This window comes from Eublepharis macularius, chromosome 6 (genome assembly GCF_028583425.1).
Source record: "Eublepharis macularius isolate TG4126 chromosome 6, MPM_Emac_v1.0, whole genome shotgun sequence".
NCBI classification, from domain to species: Eukaryota; Metazoa; Chordata; class Lepidosauria; order Squamata; family Eublepharidae; genus Eublepharis; species Eublepharis macularius.
Window position 1 is genome coordinate 64307436 of NC_072795.1, and position 16381 is coordinate 64323816.

The 16381-nt window shown below is 47.4% G+C and overlaps 1 protein-coding gene across 4 annotated transcripts in view; it reads left to right on the forward strand.

The window, feature by feature from the left end:
• MMS19 (MMS19 homolog, cytosolic iron-sulfur assembly component) overlaps positions 1–16381 on the forward strand; it is a 28950-nt gene that overhangs the window by 9923 nt on the left and 2646 nt on the right. For 2 of the 4 annotated variants that reach the window (XM_054982306.1, XM_054982309.1), the window contains exons 3-27: positions 1311–1411; positions 3508–3593; positions 4015–4089; positions 6474–6543; positions 6631–6759; positions 7083–7144; positions 7340–7426; positions 8223–8297; positions 8496–8573; positions 8835–8973; positions 9553–9707; positions 9924–10002; positions 10120–10245; positions 10562–10643; positions 11979–12076; positions 12436–12567; positions 12984–13139; positions 13894–13993; positions 14232–14343; positions 14438–14515; positions 14699–14825; positions 14980–15080; positions 15156–15212; positions 15295–15481; positions 15990–16072. In XM_054982306.1, coding sequence (XP_054838281.1) covers positions 1311–1411; positions 3508–3593; positions 4015–4089; positions 6474–6543; positions 6631–6759; positions 7083–7144; positions 7340–7426; positions 8223–8297; positions 8496–8573; positions 8835–8973; positions 9553–9707; positions 9924–10002; positions 10120–10245; positions 10562–10643; positions 11979–12076; positions 12436–12567; positions 12984–13139; positions 13894–13993; positions 14232–14343; positions 14438–14515; positions 14699–14825; positions 14980–15080; positions 15156–15212; positions 15295–15481; positions 15990–16072 — 2575 coding nt within the window. Of the gene's footprint in view, positions 1–1310; positions 1412–1477; positions 1521–3507; positions 3594–4014; positions 4090–6473; positions 6544–6630; positions 6760–7082; positions 7145–7339; positions 7427–8222; positions 8298–8495; positions 8574–8834; positions 8974–9552; positions 9708–9923; positions 10003–10119; positions 10246–10561; positions 10644–11978; positions 12077–12435; positions 12568–12983; positions 13140–13893; positions 13994–14231; positions 14344–14437; positions 14516–14698; positions 14826–14979; positions 15081–15155; positions 15213–15294; positions 15482–15989; positions 16073–16381 lie in introns of those variants that run through there. The other 2 variants (XM_054982307.1, XM_054982310.1) reach the window with 2 other exon arrangements.

Consider the following 16381-nt stretch of genomic DNA (forward strand, 5'->3'; position numbering starts at 1 on the left):
GATGGGAAGGAAGAAAAAGAAGCATAGAAAGGTGAGGATGAGGGGATGTCCAGGAGGAAGAAAAGAGGAAATAGTGTGAGGAGGGGAAACACAGGTGAAAATGAGGTGCACCAAGTCCTTGCAGGTTCCCCACAATGCAGCTGGGCTCATCCTGATGTCTGGCACCCTGCAGCAGCTGGAACCAAGCAGAGTTTCCTAGGTAGAGGCTCCAGGGGAGGGAAGGAGGGGAAACTGAGGACAGGGGCAGATAAGGTAGGTTGGCTGATGGGTGAGAAGGAAGCAGGAAAAGAGAACAGGTTAGGAGTAGGGATGTGTGCTTCAGATTTCTGATTTGGGTACAGTACCCGAATCAGAGCCAAGCCGATCCATAAAGATTCAGGATTTCCAAATCCAAATTTTCAGAAATCCCGAATTAAAACTTTCTGAAGCATTCGTAATGCCTCGGAAAGCTTCGTGGCTGAGTTTAAAGGGCTCCTTTCCTGCCGCTTGCAAGCAGCGGGGCCCTTTAAACATCACCCCAGCCCCCCAGCCCCACTTACCTTGGCAGAGGCAGCAGTGACTCTGGCCCTCCTCGCTGCCCTGCGGGGCCACAAAGCGGCAGAGGAGGTAGCTATTTGAGGGGCAAGAAGGGCCGGAGGAGGTGGCTCTGGCCGTGTCTGCAGCCCTGCAGGGTGGCGGAGGAGGCGGAGAAAGCCCTTCCTGCCCCTCAGATGGCCACCATGGTGGCCATTTGAGAGGCCGGAAGGGCTGGAGGCGGTGGCTCCAGTCTTCCCTACCGCCCTGCAGGCTCAGAGGAGCCGGTGCGGCGGCAGAGGAGCTGACTCCAGGCCGTCGCAGCCTCGTGTATGCTGCTGCCGCCACAACAGCAGCGGCCCACTGCCCAGCTGATCTCCCTCCCGCGCTCCCTGACGGCCAGGTAAGTGGGTGCAGGGTGGAGGGGTTGCCCCGGGGGGGAGGTGGGGGGGGGAGTTGCTCCCCCTCACTTCAGTATGCTCCGAATATTTATGGAGCATACCGAAGTGAGTAAATACCAGAATTCCGAAGAGGCTTGCCACTTCGGAATTCTGGTATTTCTGAATTTTTTCCCGCTTTAGGTAAACCCGAAGCAGGAAGCCCAGATCTTTTCAGGATGCACACCCCTAGTTAGGAGGGCTTTCAGGGAAAGCAAAGAGGAAATAATAGGGGAAAGAAAAATGAAATGCTCCCGCAAGTCCTTACAGCGTGTCATCCACTTGTTTTCTATATTTTCTATTACTTCTTTTCCATATATAGTCTGTGAAGCCTTTCTTTATGTTCTGTCTCCAATACAGATCCTCACTTGAGAATGGAGACTCTCGAATACGTGCACGGGGCCTTCAGATGCTCTCTGAAGTCCTGCTACAATGCTACTCCGTACTTCAAGAAAAAGAAGGTGGGGGCATATGTGCTGTCTTGGCACTGAGCCGGTTCCTCATTCCTTGAAAGGAGGAGTGCTGCCTCAGGTCTCAACCCTCAGGATTACAAAGAGGGGTGTTAGGCAGGTATGATTCAGTGGCAAGGCAGCCCCTGGTATAGTCCAGATGAACAACAAAGGTGTAGCCAAGTCTGCTGAAAACCTTGATATCTTTATGAAGAGCTTAAATTGTGGCTAGTTTAGCAGAGGCCTTTACTGGCTTTGTGGCAGGTCTGGGTTGTTGCAAGAATCTCACCGGAGTGTTCATCTGTTAACTTACATGGGTGATAAAAAGCAGTTCTCTGTTGAGGTGGGGCGGGGAAGAGGTATAAGAATTTTTAATGAGATTGTGGTGGCTGCTAGGGAGCTGTTTCAGTGGCAGTTTTTGACAATTTCTTTTTCAGTTACTTTGTTCATACCCCACTTATTATTATTATTTATTATATTTATATCCCGCCCTCCCTGCAAGCAGGCTCAGGGCAGGTTACAACAGAAGATAAAATATACAAGATAAAATCACAATAAATTAACACAGCTTTCTAATAAAACACCTGCTCACCGTATAAAAACTATATAACATCTGACGGAGGTGGAGGTGCAGCTTAACCACGTGTGGTCACTCCTATATGGGGGGGGTAGATGGTCAATACCCTCTACAGACATAGAGGAGACCGGGAGAGAGGCTCATTTAGGGGAAATCCTGATGGCCTCAACCATACGCCTAGTGGAACATCTCTGTCTTACAGGCCCGCCTGAAGGAGACAAGATCATGGTGGGCCCGGGTGTCTTCAGACAGAGAGTTCCACCAGGTCGGGGCCAGGACCAAAAAGGCCCCGGCCCTGGTTGAGGCCAATCAAACCTCCCTGTGGCCAGGGACCACCAGTAGGTGCTTACCAGCTGATCTCAGCACCCTCCGGGGAGTATATGGGAAGAGATGGTCCCTCAGGTATGCTGGTCCCAGTCCGTTTAGGGCTTTATAGGTTAATACAAAACCTTGAACCTGATCCAGAACTCCACGGGAAGCCAGTGTAGCTGCTGCAGAACTGGAGTTACGTGTCCTGAAAGGCACACCCATCAAGACACGGGCAGCAGCGTTCTGGACCCGCTGTAATTTCCGGGTCAGACTCAAGGGAAGCCCTGCGTAGAGCAAGTTACAGTAATCCAATCTGGAGATGATGGTTGCATGGATCACTGTTTCCAGGTCACGGGTCGAGAGATGGGGAGCAAGCTGCCTGGCCTGCCGAAGATGGAAAAAAGCAGACCAGGCAACTTGGTCCTCCATTGATAAAGAGCTTTCTTCCTAATGGGGACCCAAAGTGGTTTACATTGTTCTGCTCTCCTCTTTTTATCCTCACAACAATCGTGTGAACTAGCTTAGGCAGAGAGGGTGTGACTGGGCCAAGATCACTCAGTTTTCCATGGCACAGAGTGGGTGTCCCAGATCCTAGTAAAATATTCCAACCACTACAGCATGCTGGCTTCTGTGTGACATTCCACAGGGTCTGGGGCAACACAGAGAGGGAGGCTTTCCTGAATGGTATAACTGTCCTGCGTCACTACAGTCCTTTCCCAAGTTTCCCATCAAATATACATAAAGCTAGCCTTGGTGCTAAAAGCTGCTGTCCTTGTTGGTGCCCAACACTGAGTGCTTTTCCAGAGGCTGCCCACTATACTGTGTTCCACAGCTTTACGCCAACACGTTTATTGTCAGTTTCCTGTCTCTTTAGTCCTAGAGATTGGTGATCAGAGGTGCCCTGAATTGACGGCGTGGACGGCATGATGTTCTATGAGACAGTGACCTCAAAATTTGTAATTGTGCCTTCAGAGATGTCCAATTTCAGTTTGTTTCTTTGGTCATGGATATTTAATCTGCCATCTTGTCAGAGAATTTTCTGTCTTATAGGCAGCCAAGGGGGAAGAATATAGCTGGGCAAGCTTATGGTGATCCCCATATTGTTACCCATTCCTGCATGTATGGCTGGGGCTGATGGAGATGCCGGCTTACCTCCATGCAAATTTCCATTTGTTGATGCTCACTTCCTGTTGTAATGCCTGATGATACTTGTCTGTTCCAGTGACCCACCTGGTCTTGTTCTCGGAGAATCGACTGAAAGATCATCATACTGTCATTCCCTTTGTGCTGCAGGGACTCAAAGCTCTGGTAAGATTTTGTTCTTATTGCCACATGAATACAGTGAAATCCGTGATGGAACTTGGGAGACCATGTTCATTTGTCACCGTAGTTGGAGTGCTGCCTTTTCTCCAAAGGGACAAAAGCTTACAGCAGTTCATTGATCTAAGGGCAGCAGTCAGCAGCTCTAGCCCATTTAAACATGCTCAGTGTGAGAGGTGGCCAGAAGAGCCTGATCCTGGCAAAATAGAAGTGGTGGGAGTTAGTGCGATGGTGATCTCATCTGACTTTGGTTGGGACATGAGGCTCAGATTTCATAGTCCTTGGTTGTTGCCTTTCTCATGAGTGGGCCATTGTCCCACTGCTGATTAAACACTTGATTCATCTGACTTGTGTCCTTGGCACCAGTGGACCCTGAATTTTTCCTGTTTTCTCTTCTGTCTTTCTCTAGAGTATGTGTGCAGCACTGGCTCCAGGCCTGGCAGTGTCTGTTCTGAAAGCCATCTTCCAGGAGGTTCATGTCCAGGTGAGTTTGGGGAAGCCCTGCTGGATTAACATTTGGCCTTGAGTTACCTCATCTGTGCTTCAGCATTTCTGATTCCAGAGCAACAGGTCTGGCTGTCTGCCTGATATTGCCTGCCGTGACGGCCAGGAGGCATTTTCTTTCTCTGTTGGGACCTGCACATCCATGTGTTGTCATTCTCTCTCTCTCTGCATGAGGCATGAAGAGGATTGAGGCATAGTTCAAGAGCTGGCATTTATTGCTTTTGAATGCTTTCCTTTGGAGCATGTGGGAACAGCACTACAAAATCTGAGGTTCAAGCAACCTTGGATGGTCCCAGAGCTTTGGGTTGGGCTACCCCATCTCTTGAAGTTTCTGTCCCTTGGACCCCGCCCCCCTCCGAGGAGAGATTTTTTTGTTTATAACATCTTCCCTTTGTGGGATACACTTGAGTTTTGCATCCCCTGGCAGGGAACAATTGCACAATTTGTTCAATAGCTCTTGAGTGTGCAATGTATTAAAAATGGATGAAGGTTCATATCAACAGTCTTACTAAATTGCCTTTAACAAGTTATCTTCCATTCCCAACCCCAAAAAAGAATAATTACTTTCTTTTACAAGGTAGTTGGTTCTCATAGTCAAGGCATAGCTGTGTTCACTGTATCTAAATCTTGGAGTGTGGGTTAAATCTCAGATTCCCTATGCACATAGTGATGTGTACAAGTTCTGAATTGAAATAAATTTTGTCCTGCATTCACAGCATAACCAGAAAAATTGGAATTTTATGTGGGACATTCAGCGGTTTAGGGTTTCTCTTAGCAAAAACAAAAATAAAGGGCAGGGAGGGAGTGTTATGGCATGAGAGAATATCATCTCGTAGGCCCCTGGTATGTGGTGTGCCGCAGGGAGCAATACTCTCCCCACTACTATTTAATATCTATATGCACCCCCTCGCCTGGCTGGTGCGGAGTTTCGGGATTGGGTCACCAATACACGGATGACACCCAGCTTTATCTGTTGTTGGACGGACGGCCTGGATCGACTCCTGATGTCCTGGAGCATGTTTTTGAGGCTGTGGCTGGTTGGTTGAGACAAAGTCGGCTGAAATTGAACCCTACGAAGACGGAGATCCTGTACTTGAGTCGTGGGGGGGATGGCTTCAGGACCCCGGCTTCCTACACTCGATGCTTACACTGGCCCCAAGAGTTAGGAGCCTGGGGGTGATTCTTGATCCCTCCTTGACGATGGTGGATCAGGTCTCTGCAGTTGCCAGGTCTTCCTTTTATTATCTTCGGCAGGCCAGGCAACTTGCCCCCTATTTATCGCCCCGCAAATTGACTACAGTGATCCAAGCAATGGTCACCTCTAGGTTGGACTATTGTAACGCACTCTACGCTGGGCTTCCCATGGGCCTGATCCGGTGGTTACAGCTGGTACAGAATGCAGCGGCACGGGTCATCATTGGAGCACTGGTGTGGGAGCATATTACGCCGGTGCTACGCCAGCTGCATTGGTTACCGGTGGAGTACCGAATCAGGTTCAAGGTTTTGGTGTTAACCTATAAAGCCCTATGCGGACTGGGACCAATGTATCTACAGGACCGTCTCTCCCCATATGAGCCCCGGAGGAGTCTTCCATCAGGTGGGAAGCATCTTTTACAGGTCCCTGGCCCTAGGGAGGCGTCGACCAGGGCCAGGGCCTTTTTGGTCCTGGCCCCGGCCTGGTGGAATGCTCTGTCTTATGAGACCAGGGCCTGGCAAGATTTGCTAGCATTTCGCCAGGCCTGTAAGGCAGAGCTATTCCGCCAGGCATATGGTTGATGCCAGGCGGTGCCCCCCCCCCAGTTGAGGGGGAAGGGGTTAAATCATATGCTCTCCTATGCAGATGCTGTTGTCCATACTTTAAACTTCATATATTTGCTCTGGGAAGAACTGTGGTACGGAACGTCAAATTCAAACTATGTGCTGCCTCTTTACTTATTTATATGTGTATATATATATGAAATTTGTATATTTGCATAGTTGCAATTTTAATCATTAGATGTAGATTTTTTAAAAGTTTTTAGTGATATTTAATACGCTGAATTGTTGTCATCCACCCTGGGCCTGCTGATGCGGGGAGGGCGGAATATAAATGTAATAAATTAAATTAAATTATGATGAATAGTTCTGGCCTTCTACAGATCACAGTACTGTCCATGCACACATGTGCACATATGTATGCCTAGAAACTTGAACTTTATCATGATTGTGGTTCTCGCAAATGGGTTTGTGAGGGGAGGAATATATAAAAATATGAATGAAATTACAAGATACAAGCAACATGCAGAAAACCTTAATATAAATTTCTAATGCTAGAAGACAGTGCATTTATTCATCTCATTCCTCAACTGCGTACTTGTCTTCTAGTCTCTGCTGCAGTTGGATCGCCATACAGTCTACAGCATCATTACTAACTTCATGAGCAGCCGAGAGACAGGTGAGGTGGAGAGCTGTTGGAAGGGGATAAGCTGGAAGCAGAAGTTCAGGACCTTGGGATCACTGTATCTGCTGCTTTCTCCTACAGAGCTGAAGAGTCTGGGTGCTGATTTCACCTTTGGGTTCATTCAGGTGATGGATGGGGAGAAGGACCCTCGCAACCTGTTAGTTGCCTTTCAGATTGTGCGAGACATCATTGTAAAGGGCTATGCGCTTGGTAAGCTCAAGTCCTTACTAGGCTGGTTGACTAAGGAAGGGTCAATGGTTAATTGGTTAGGTTTCTTGTTCATGTTTCTTGAGTGTAAGATGGGGGGTGGGTTGTGTGGAAGGGCAGATATTGTGTGAAACGCACGTGGAGGAATCCGTCAAAAGAACTTGCTGCAAGCCCCTGGATTAACTCCTCACCCCGTTAGTGGGCCGCCCTAAGAGTAGCACCAAATGGACTGCAGATTAAATAAACCATCTGCCCGATGGTTTATTTTGAATTTGTAGCATATGACCTCTGCCCATCCTCAGCACTCATGCCTTCTGTCTTTTCAGGGCCCTTTGCAGAGGAGCTGTTTGAGGTGACATCCTGCTACTTCCCTATTGACTTTACCCCTGTGAGTGAGTTCATCGGGCGCTATCACACTTCTTTGCTTCTAGTCATCCTTCTCTGCTGGGCTATAGCTATTGCAGCAGAATGACTGCTGGTGCCTGGGATTGAGAGTATCTGTGAGAAGATTCATTCAGCAAAACACAGCCTGTCACAGGAAGGCTTTTATGAGCAGGGTTTTCAGTCTCTCATTCTGTTTCAGCCTCCAAATGATCCTCATGGGATCCAGAGAGAAGACTTGATCACCAGCCTGCGGGCAGTGCTAACCTCCACTCCTGCTTTTGCTGAGGTAGGGCAGTTCCCTAGCATGTATGTGGCCTGTTCTTCACACCTGGCCACTGGCCTTGTGGGATAGTTCCGTTTTTTCTGTTGTGAGCCAGCTCACCTTTAGCCCTGCTGAATTGAATATAGCTGTGGAGTGCAAAGGAAGTGCAGTTTAATGGTCAGGCTAGAACCTGGAAAATTTGAAAATCCCTACTCAGCCATGAAGCACACTGGGTGACCATGGGCCAGTCCCTCTGACTCAGCCTGATTTGTTGTGCAAGGTTGTTGTGAGAACAGACTGGAGGAGAACCATGAATGCTGCCTTGAGCTTCTTGGAGGACACCCAGAATAATATGACTTCTGTCATCATATGACTTCTGTGGACTGTGTTCAAATGTATCAAAAGAAGCAGGTGCAGCTTTTTATAATAACTTAGATGTTTTCACAAACTGGGAAGATATCATTGCCTCTGAACACAATGTATATACAGTTCAGAACAAGTATATTAGAGAGATAATTTCCCTTATTTTTGTGATTTGAGTCAGCTCCTTTGAAAATGCAGCTAGTGCAAGTTTTTGGATGTTTTTTTTAAAATTGGGGTTATTTGGATTCTGAAAAGCCCCATAAACTGTGCAAATGTGCTTTATGGTGGGGAACATGTGCCCTCCCCTCCCATGGATTAAAGTGAAGTCCAAAAGTTATGATATTACCCCTTTCTGTAGATTGTATATTGCTTATGGTACCTGTGTCTGATGGGATCTAAGATATGTTTCACTCCAAAGTACATTGAATATACCATTTCCTTCCTTCCCTCCACCCAGTTCCTGCTTCCACTTCTTATTGAGAAAATGGATTCTGATATACAAAGTGCCAAGCTGGATTCCCTACAGACACTGGTAAGAGCACTAATGAAACATAACTGGCGTCAGGGGTTGTGTTGTCTTGCTTCTGCAGCTTTCCTCAGGGCCAAACATGCAGGGCTCTTCCCCCTTTCCCTGCTCTAGTGATTGCTTATCCTACGTGGAAATTCAAGGTTTCAGGACTGTGGCAGCTGCTGGCTGTCGATCCCCTTCTCACCTAGCTTTTTCTTACAGAATGCTTGCTGCATGATCTATGGGCAGAAAGAGCTGAAGGATTTTCTACCTAGCCTCTGGTCATCCTTGCGCAGAGAGGTGAGAGAATGAGTAGAAGGTGGGAGGTGGGGTGGGCTTTCTTTTTCTGGAAAAGTATACATAACCTTTTTCTATTTAGAAATGTACTCTAAGGACCGTTTCAGCATGTTGCAGTACAGTGTAGTTACTGTGCTGGGGAATACAGTTTGGTTCTAAGGATCTGCTAGAGCTCTAGCTGCATTCTGGAGTAGTTCTCTGTCTACAAAACTCTTATATACAGAGCTGATTCTCCTTCCTTCCCTTCCCCACCCTTGTGGCCAGGTGTTCCAGACAGCAAGCGAGAGGGTTGAAACAGAGGGTCTGTCTGCTTTGCGTGCTCTGTCAACATGTCTGTCCCGCTCAGTGCTCAGCTCAGATGATGAGGACATACTGGAGTCCTTCCTTAGAGGCATTCTGCAGGGTAAAGTATCTCAAGAGTAGTATACTTTTTGACAGAAGCCAGTGTGGTGCTGTGGTGAGAGTATTGGACTAGGATCTGGGAGACCCAGGTTCGAATCCTCAGTCTGCCGTGGAAGTGTGCTGGGTGACATTGCGCAGTCGTACACTCTCATCCTAACCTACTTTGCAAAGATTTGTAAAGATAAAATGAAGAATGGGAGAACAATGTTGTAAGCTGTTTTGTATCCCCATGGGGGTGGGGGTGGTGGAAGCAGCTTATAAATACTTAAGAATTACAAACTGGACAGCCACTTGAAAGATACTCCATTCATAAAATTCTAATTGGAGGAAATGACAGCCTCCTAGAAGATGGATTCCTCTGCAGTTCAGCCATGGAACAGCTTTGCAGCATGAGCGGAAGGGGTGGAAATTGCTCCTGGAGTTAACTTGGGGAAGACGGAAAAGAGAATAAATTTTCTGCTGAGCTTTGACATTCTGCTAATGAATTCATTGGAATGAAATATTGTTGCTCCTTGATGGGATTTTAGCAAGGACTTGGGGGTTCTGTTACTTCTCTCATACACACTCTCATTTGCTGCAGATTGCAGGCACCACCTATGCGAGCCTGATATGAAGCTGGTTTGGCCAAGTGCAAAGCTGTTGCAGGCGGCTGCAGGGGCTTCCTTGCGGGCTTATTACCGGATCACGAGCAGCGTATTCCCCTTACTGGTGGAGCAGTATAATAAGCATTTGCAGGTGGGTGGAACAGGTTTGTGTGGAAGAGTCATTGCAGTGAAACTGGGCAGTCCCAGTGCAGGTTAGGGAAAGTTTTCTTTGCAGCTTCTTCTATTGCTATCCATGGTGTTGGCTGTGGCTTGTGCTCTACCCAGGGCAGTGGCCTTGGATCATGCCTCTTCTTCCGTGTTCTTGACCCCCCCTTAATCCAGCCTGTATCTTCTTGATGTCTTGTAGAGTAGCCAGCGTAGGACAATCTTGGAGGTGCTGCTTGGTTTTTTGGAGCTGCGACAAAAGTGGGACCCTGAGGAGGAAGGTGCGAGTTGGCTTCCTGTTACGTCTGTACTGGTGCCTTGTAATTTCTAGCTTGATGTTAGTTCCCAGGGCTCCAAGGTCCATTAACACTGTCTGCTTCTCTTTCCTTCTCTTCTAGACAAGAGTCCTCTGCTTTGTTCCAAAGGTGCTCTGTGCTCCATGGTGTTTTCGGCACTTGTTGAGCCCAATGTGCAGCTGCAGTTGGTTGGGATCCGAGTTTTGACCTTTTTAGGATTATTACAAGGTGTGTGGCACTCTGTGTGGGTCGACTGCTGCCCCCAGGAAACAGAGGGAAGGTTGTGTTTTTCTAAAAGCTTTCTCTTCTGTTGTGTCTCTGGCCTGCTAATAAGCTCAGATCCTTTCATTGTGCATTCTGGCATGTTCCACCAAATATGAATAGCCAGAAAGCTGCATTTCAAGCAGTCAGTGCTCTTCCAGTCCATGTGCTAGCTGGGCTTGTATGTGCTTTATAGAAATTACAGGAGTGGTGTGCAGTGCACCGCAGAGATCTATTGCATGGACAAGGAAAGAAATGTGGATTTCAGTCTCTCTTTTTTCAGGGCTACTGGATCACCTAGATGTGGCTAGACTTGTGGATAGCCTTGCACAGTTCATTCTTCATGAGGAAGATTCCCAGACCAGGTGAAAAACAGGATTCTTTTCTAAAACCGATACCTTTGTTTTCTGTTACTTTCTTACCTGTGAACAGCAAACTGCAATGTCTGTTATATTGTTCCTAAATAATGAGGGCTACTTCCAAGATGGTCCCAAATACATGAAGTCGCACAAGTCTCATTAGATAATATGATGTGTCTCTGATTGGTCCCAAGCTGGCCTGGCCTGTGAGATAGAACTCGCTATTAAAATGAGCACTTGAATCCAACATCTACATTTTCTTTCTTAAACAAGAATACTAATGCATATCAAAGTAAAATTCTATCAAGGACAACATACAGCTAAATATTTACTTCTTCCTAAACAATTTATTCTTTGTTTCCAGTTTTTGTTCCTTAAGAAATATTTGGTACAATGGTTCAGTCATGCTGATTGTCTCAAACTCCAACCCAAGTGGTTAAATAACATCTGTGATGCATTACTATCCAGGCTCCACAGCACCTTCTCAATCAGCCTGTTGCTTAGTATTTGAACCCGTATCTTTAGGCTGTTGCAGGTTGTCTCCTTGTGACATCAACTGCACTTTCCGTACTGCTGCTGACCTAATCCTTCCGTTCGGCCCTTGACATGTAGGGTTTCCAAACCTGGTAGTCTTAGGAGAGCTCCCAAGCAGACTCAGTGACACCTTGTCCTGGCCTCTGGAGGTGGGAGCATATCCCCCACCCCACCCCCTGACTGGTTCCTGGATGAACTTGACTGGAATGAGCACAGAAGCCTAAGTAATCTTCTTCGCTTTCTAACCCACATTCCTGTCCAAAAGGAACCAGTAACAAACATTTCGCAAAATCTGATGCATACAACAAGCATTATTACAGTTTTCAAAAATTAGATTGTCATTGATTCTGTTTCAGTAAAATTGACTTTCAAATTTAAGGATAGGGAGGGCAAAACATTGAAAAACAGTTTTATTTGTTTGTTTTTCTGTATTTATGAACCACATTTAGCCACAGGAGCTCCCATGGTAGTTTACAATAAAAACAACTCCACTCACAATTAAAATAATAAAATGAATCAATTACAGCGGAAGGAGGCAGCTCACTGTGGGGTGGTGATGTTTACCCCTTCTCCCTAGCCCTTTAATTTCATACAACCTTGATCACTATTTGTTATGTTTTGCAAAGATAAAAACATATCATGAAAGGTCTTATGCTTTATTATCTGTCTTGTAATGGAGAAGCACAATACATTGTGGTTTAGTTTTTTAAAATTTCGGTCTCCTTTAAAATATCTGCTTTCTTTGACTCTGGCTTGAGCTCTTTCTTTCCAGCTCTTACCTTTTTGGCTTCCCCTTAATCCCTGTAGCTTGGCTGCCATGGAGGCTGCAGGCACCCTGACTCCCTTCTATCCAGAGATCTTCAGCAGGTGCTTGGTTCGGAAGCTCTCAGAGGGTCTACACTCAGGTACACAGCATGCTTCTTGGGAGGGTTTGGCAGAGGCAGGCAGGGTTCCTCTTCTATTCTACTTTTCTAAGCATTTGTGAAGAAAAGCTTGGTGTCTGTCCCAGTGACTACTGGTGCTAACTGCACTGTAAGTTACTGCAGGTGGCTTTCACCTGCATCTCTGTAGGGTTTCTCTGATTGTGGTTCAAAGCATATGAGGTAACTCAAATGGCCAGACTAGTTTTTAGACTACGGCTGGTATTTCTCACCCGTATACTCCAGATATGACTCAGGTGGCACTGAGTCACATCTGGAGTAGGTCTGTCCTTTCAAACAAATGCTCTGCCTGGCTGCTGTGTTCTATGTGCTGTTTGTTTCAGAATTGCAGGAGGAAAGCTCTCAGTTCCAGCACGACCGTTGCCTGCAGGCCTTAGCAGCAGTGTCCACCCATCCAAGTATAATGAAGGAAACGGTTCCAATCCTTCTCCAGCATCTCCAGAAGGTACCGAAAGGTAATCCAAAAATTGCATAGGACAAATGAGAGCAACTCTTGTCATTATTTCCTAATGGAGAAGAGTAATAGGGATGGAATATGGGAATGGCTTAGAGATGTAGCAAAGAGATTTATATGTATAGTTCTTTCCTCAGGGCAGGGACCTGGACTTTTTGACCTGTAAGTCCCTTTCAACCCCAGAACGCTAGCCTGGAAGAGATTAGCAGAGTTTGTTACTGGAAAGTCTGGGTTGGCGTGGCCTTTGGCTACCAGCCATGGCCTGCCTCCCGTTGGTGCTACAATCGCTTTGATGTTCTTAAATGGCCCTGGAGGTTGTATATTGGCAACTTCAGATTCTAAGGAATCAGTGATTGCTACCTAGAATGCTTCTTCATACTGAGATTTGTTGGTTTAATTTATTCTTTTAATTTGCAGGCAGCATGCAAGCAGGTATCCACTCCGTGGTGTCCGTGTGTCAGAGCTTGCAGCAGGTGGCATTGCAGTGCAAGAAAAATGCTCAGAATTACTGGTACTTTCATCAGGCTGTGGTGCCCTGCTTGATGGGTTTAGCTGTGCAGGCTGCTATGCAAGGTAAGGCCAGCAGATGAACAGAGATATGGACTTGCATCCCATAGTAAATTTCTGCTAATGGAAGGGGTGTATGGTTTTAGTTAATTTACTACTGCAACCCCCCCCCCCAAGGGCTCCACATGCTGTTCTTGGAGGTCCCCAGTTCCCCAGAGAGCAGCATTTATGGCTGCATGAGAAGGAGGGCAGTGAGGACATCTATGTCTGATGACAGAAATGCTATATATTAGTGAAGATTATATTATTATATTCCCTGCATTGGACCATGCTTGCAGCTGGGTCCTGGGTGGGGATATTGTTGTGTTTTATTCTCCAGAGTGCAAAGGAGGGACCTATCACAATCTCAGCCCATTCTTCCCTGCGTCCCATGGTGGCTGTTATCCCTCGTCCCTTCCCTACTCTGTAACTTGTACCCTCCTGGGGCCAATTTCCATAGCACAGTATCCCTGTTTTCAGTTGAACTCAAGGCGGGAGGGGCTGTGACTCAGCGGTAAAGTATCTGTTTGGCATGCAGAAGATCCCAGGTTCAGTCCATGACATCTTCAGTTAAAAAGCTCAGGGAGTAGGTGATATGGAAGACCTCTACCTGAGGCCCTGCTGCCACTCAGAGTAGATGGTACTAACCTTGACAGACCCATGGATTGATTGCGCTTCATGTGTGGGCTTTATGCAGATGGCAGGTCACCCCTTCAGGAAAGTGATGAGATATCTGAGTGCACCCCCCCTCCTTCTGACTCATCCCTTTTCCTCTATTCAGAAAACACCCACACAGTGCTAAGCCAAGTGCTGCTGAAAGAGGACTCCTTATCTGCCATGGTGCTGGTCATCAGTGCTGCTTGTATGTACTTAAGTCCAGAGTGAGTATTGGCTCCAGTAAAGGGCTCCTCCTGCATCCCTGCCATCTCCTGGTCAACCAGTGTCTGTACCTCCCTGTCCTAATCACTCTGCTTTTTTAGATAGGGTCAGGGCAGTGCCTGCTAGCCAGCTTGATGGGTGCTGCTGGGCTTTGGATGGGTACTGGAAGTCTCTTTCCCTCTCCTAGGATCATATACTGTGCTGCTGAGGCAGTATTTTTCCTGTTTTTTTCCATGCCAGACTGGCTGCCCAGAGTGTCTCCAAAGTGGTGCCCCTCTTCCTAGATGGAGAACTCTCTTTCCTGCCTGGAAACAGCTTTCCCAGCACTTTCCAGCCCTTCCAGGTGGGTTGGGTGAGTAGAGGCAGTAATTCTCCTGTGCATGGAAGAATGTGGCTTCTTCTTCAGAATAGCCTCAGTAATGAAAATAATGGTGCTTTCTTCACAGGATGGGCAGCACCCAGTGGCAACCCAGAAAAAGCTTGTTGCTCTGCTCACGGCTTTCGTGTGCGCCTTACCAAGGAATGTAAGTGATGGGGGAGGGGGGTGCTGTGTGGCTGAATGTGGTTGGATCTGGCCATTCTGCATTGGGCCTGACACCTAAAGAGAGAGTGCTTGGAGCCAGCAGATTGGTATAATTCTGCACTGTCTGGCTTGTGGGATTGCCATTATCTCCTCACCTTCACCTTAAGCCCTGGTTTCCCTGCAGGTGCCAATTCCCCAGCAGGACCGGTTACTACGAGAACTGCTAGCCCTGAGCTGCTCCTGTGATTGTCCCTTCACTGCCACAGCTGCTGCCAAATGCTTTGCAGGCTTGGTTAACAAGCACCCAGCAGGTAACCACCGAGCAAGACAGTGCATGTCCTAATGATTGGGGGTGGCTGGGTAAGGCATGGCTGTGATGGATGGGAAGCTCCAGTGCTGCACTGTGTTGGGTGAGCTACCTGACTCACAGGGATCACACAGGAACTTTTCCTGTACCCTTCATAGGGCCTCAGTTAGATGAGCTCTTGGGAGCAGCCATGAACAAGTTGGAGGAAGGACTGAACGAGGGACCCCGTAGAAGCCAGGCTCTCACTCTGCTTCTGTGGGTAAGTCTCCACCATTTAGCCGCGTTTCCTCTACTACTAGGACAGAGCTGAGTGTGCTGCTCTCTCTTTCTGCAGGTGAGCAAGGCTCTGCTGTTGCGCTATCACCCACTGGCCTCACGCCTGACGGACAAGGTGAGCTGAGGGAAGAGAGGCCCAGTAGCCCGGCTCCTGTCCCCTCGGCTCTCCTGGTGAGCCCTGTCCTCTTTCCTTGCAGTTGCTCGTGCTCTTGGGGGACACAGTCCTCGGTCCAGCAGCGGGCGACGGATTTGCCTTGCTCATGGCTGACTCCCCGGATGTGCTAGGCAAGAGTTGCCATGCTGATGTGCGCCTCATGTTCCGCCAGCGGTTCTTCACTGAGTGTGTGCCACAGCTGGTGCAAGGCTTCCACACAGCCTCCCCTGGTGAGGATCTGCCCAGTTGTCTTTCCTTGTCAAATTAGAGAAGATGCAATTGGTGTTAAATATTCAGAATGGTCTGACTTGCAAAGTTGTCACAGAATGTTAATCTTTCATCCTACAGAATTTGTGAACTTCTAGCATGATATCCCAGACCTGCTTTTTCTTGCCTTTAGTTATATCCCAGTTTTCTCCCCACGAGGACCAAAAGCAACTTACAATACAGGCAAACAGGAGAAGGAAGAGAGGGAAGACTTCAAAAAATAAAGCAGGGCTTTCTATTTTTTCTGCCTCTGCTTGCAAATCCTTTTCCCGGTATAGGCTGCGCCCCTTCAGCTTGTGCTTCTGGGCTCATCCAGGCCTTTTAATGCATGCGCTAATCAGCTGCTGCTGAATAGGAAGAATACATGCCAGTTCCAAGTGTGCCTAGGCTTACCAGTCTGAGTAAAACTGCTCTTGGCCGGAGCTCCCATGCACTTGCAGGAGTAAGTTTCTGCCTGTCCATCCTTCCTAGGTGTGAAAGCAAATTACTTGAAAGGCCTCTCTCATATACTCAACCACCTTCCCAAGCCAGTGCTGGTGACAGAGCTGCCTACGGTAAGTAGGGCTAATGTTGGGGGTCCAGGTCCAAAGGGTTTTTGTCTGTGATGGGTTATGTAGCTTTATGGCTGTATTTGGCAACCTTTTCTTTAATGAGAGCTACTTCTGAGTTCAGAAACGTCCCCAGCTGCTCCCCACCACCCTGCACGTTACCAAGTTTTGTTCTCTTCTAGAAATGGGGCATGGGCTAGAAAGAGCATCAGAAATGAAATGATCAGCTACTCAGCACAGAGAAAATACTATGGAGTAAAGGTTTAATACAAAAAAGTGTAGATCAGGTTTTTCTGTGATCTTTTCTATGGGTTG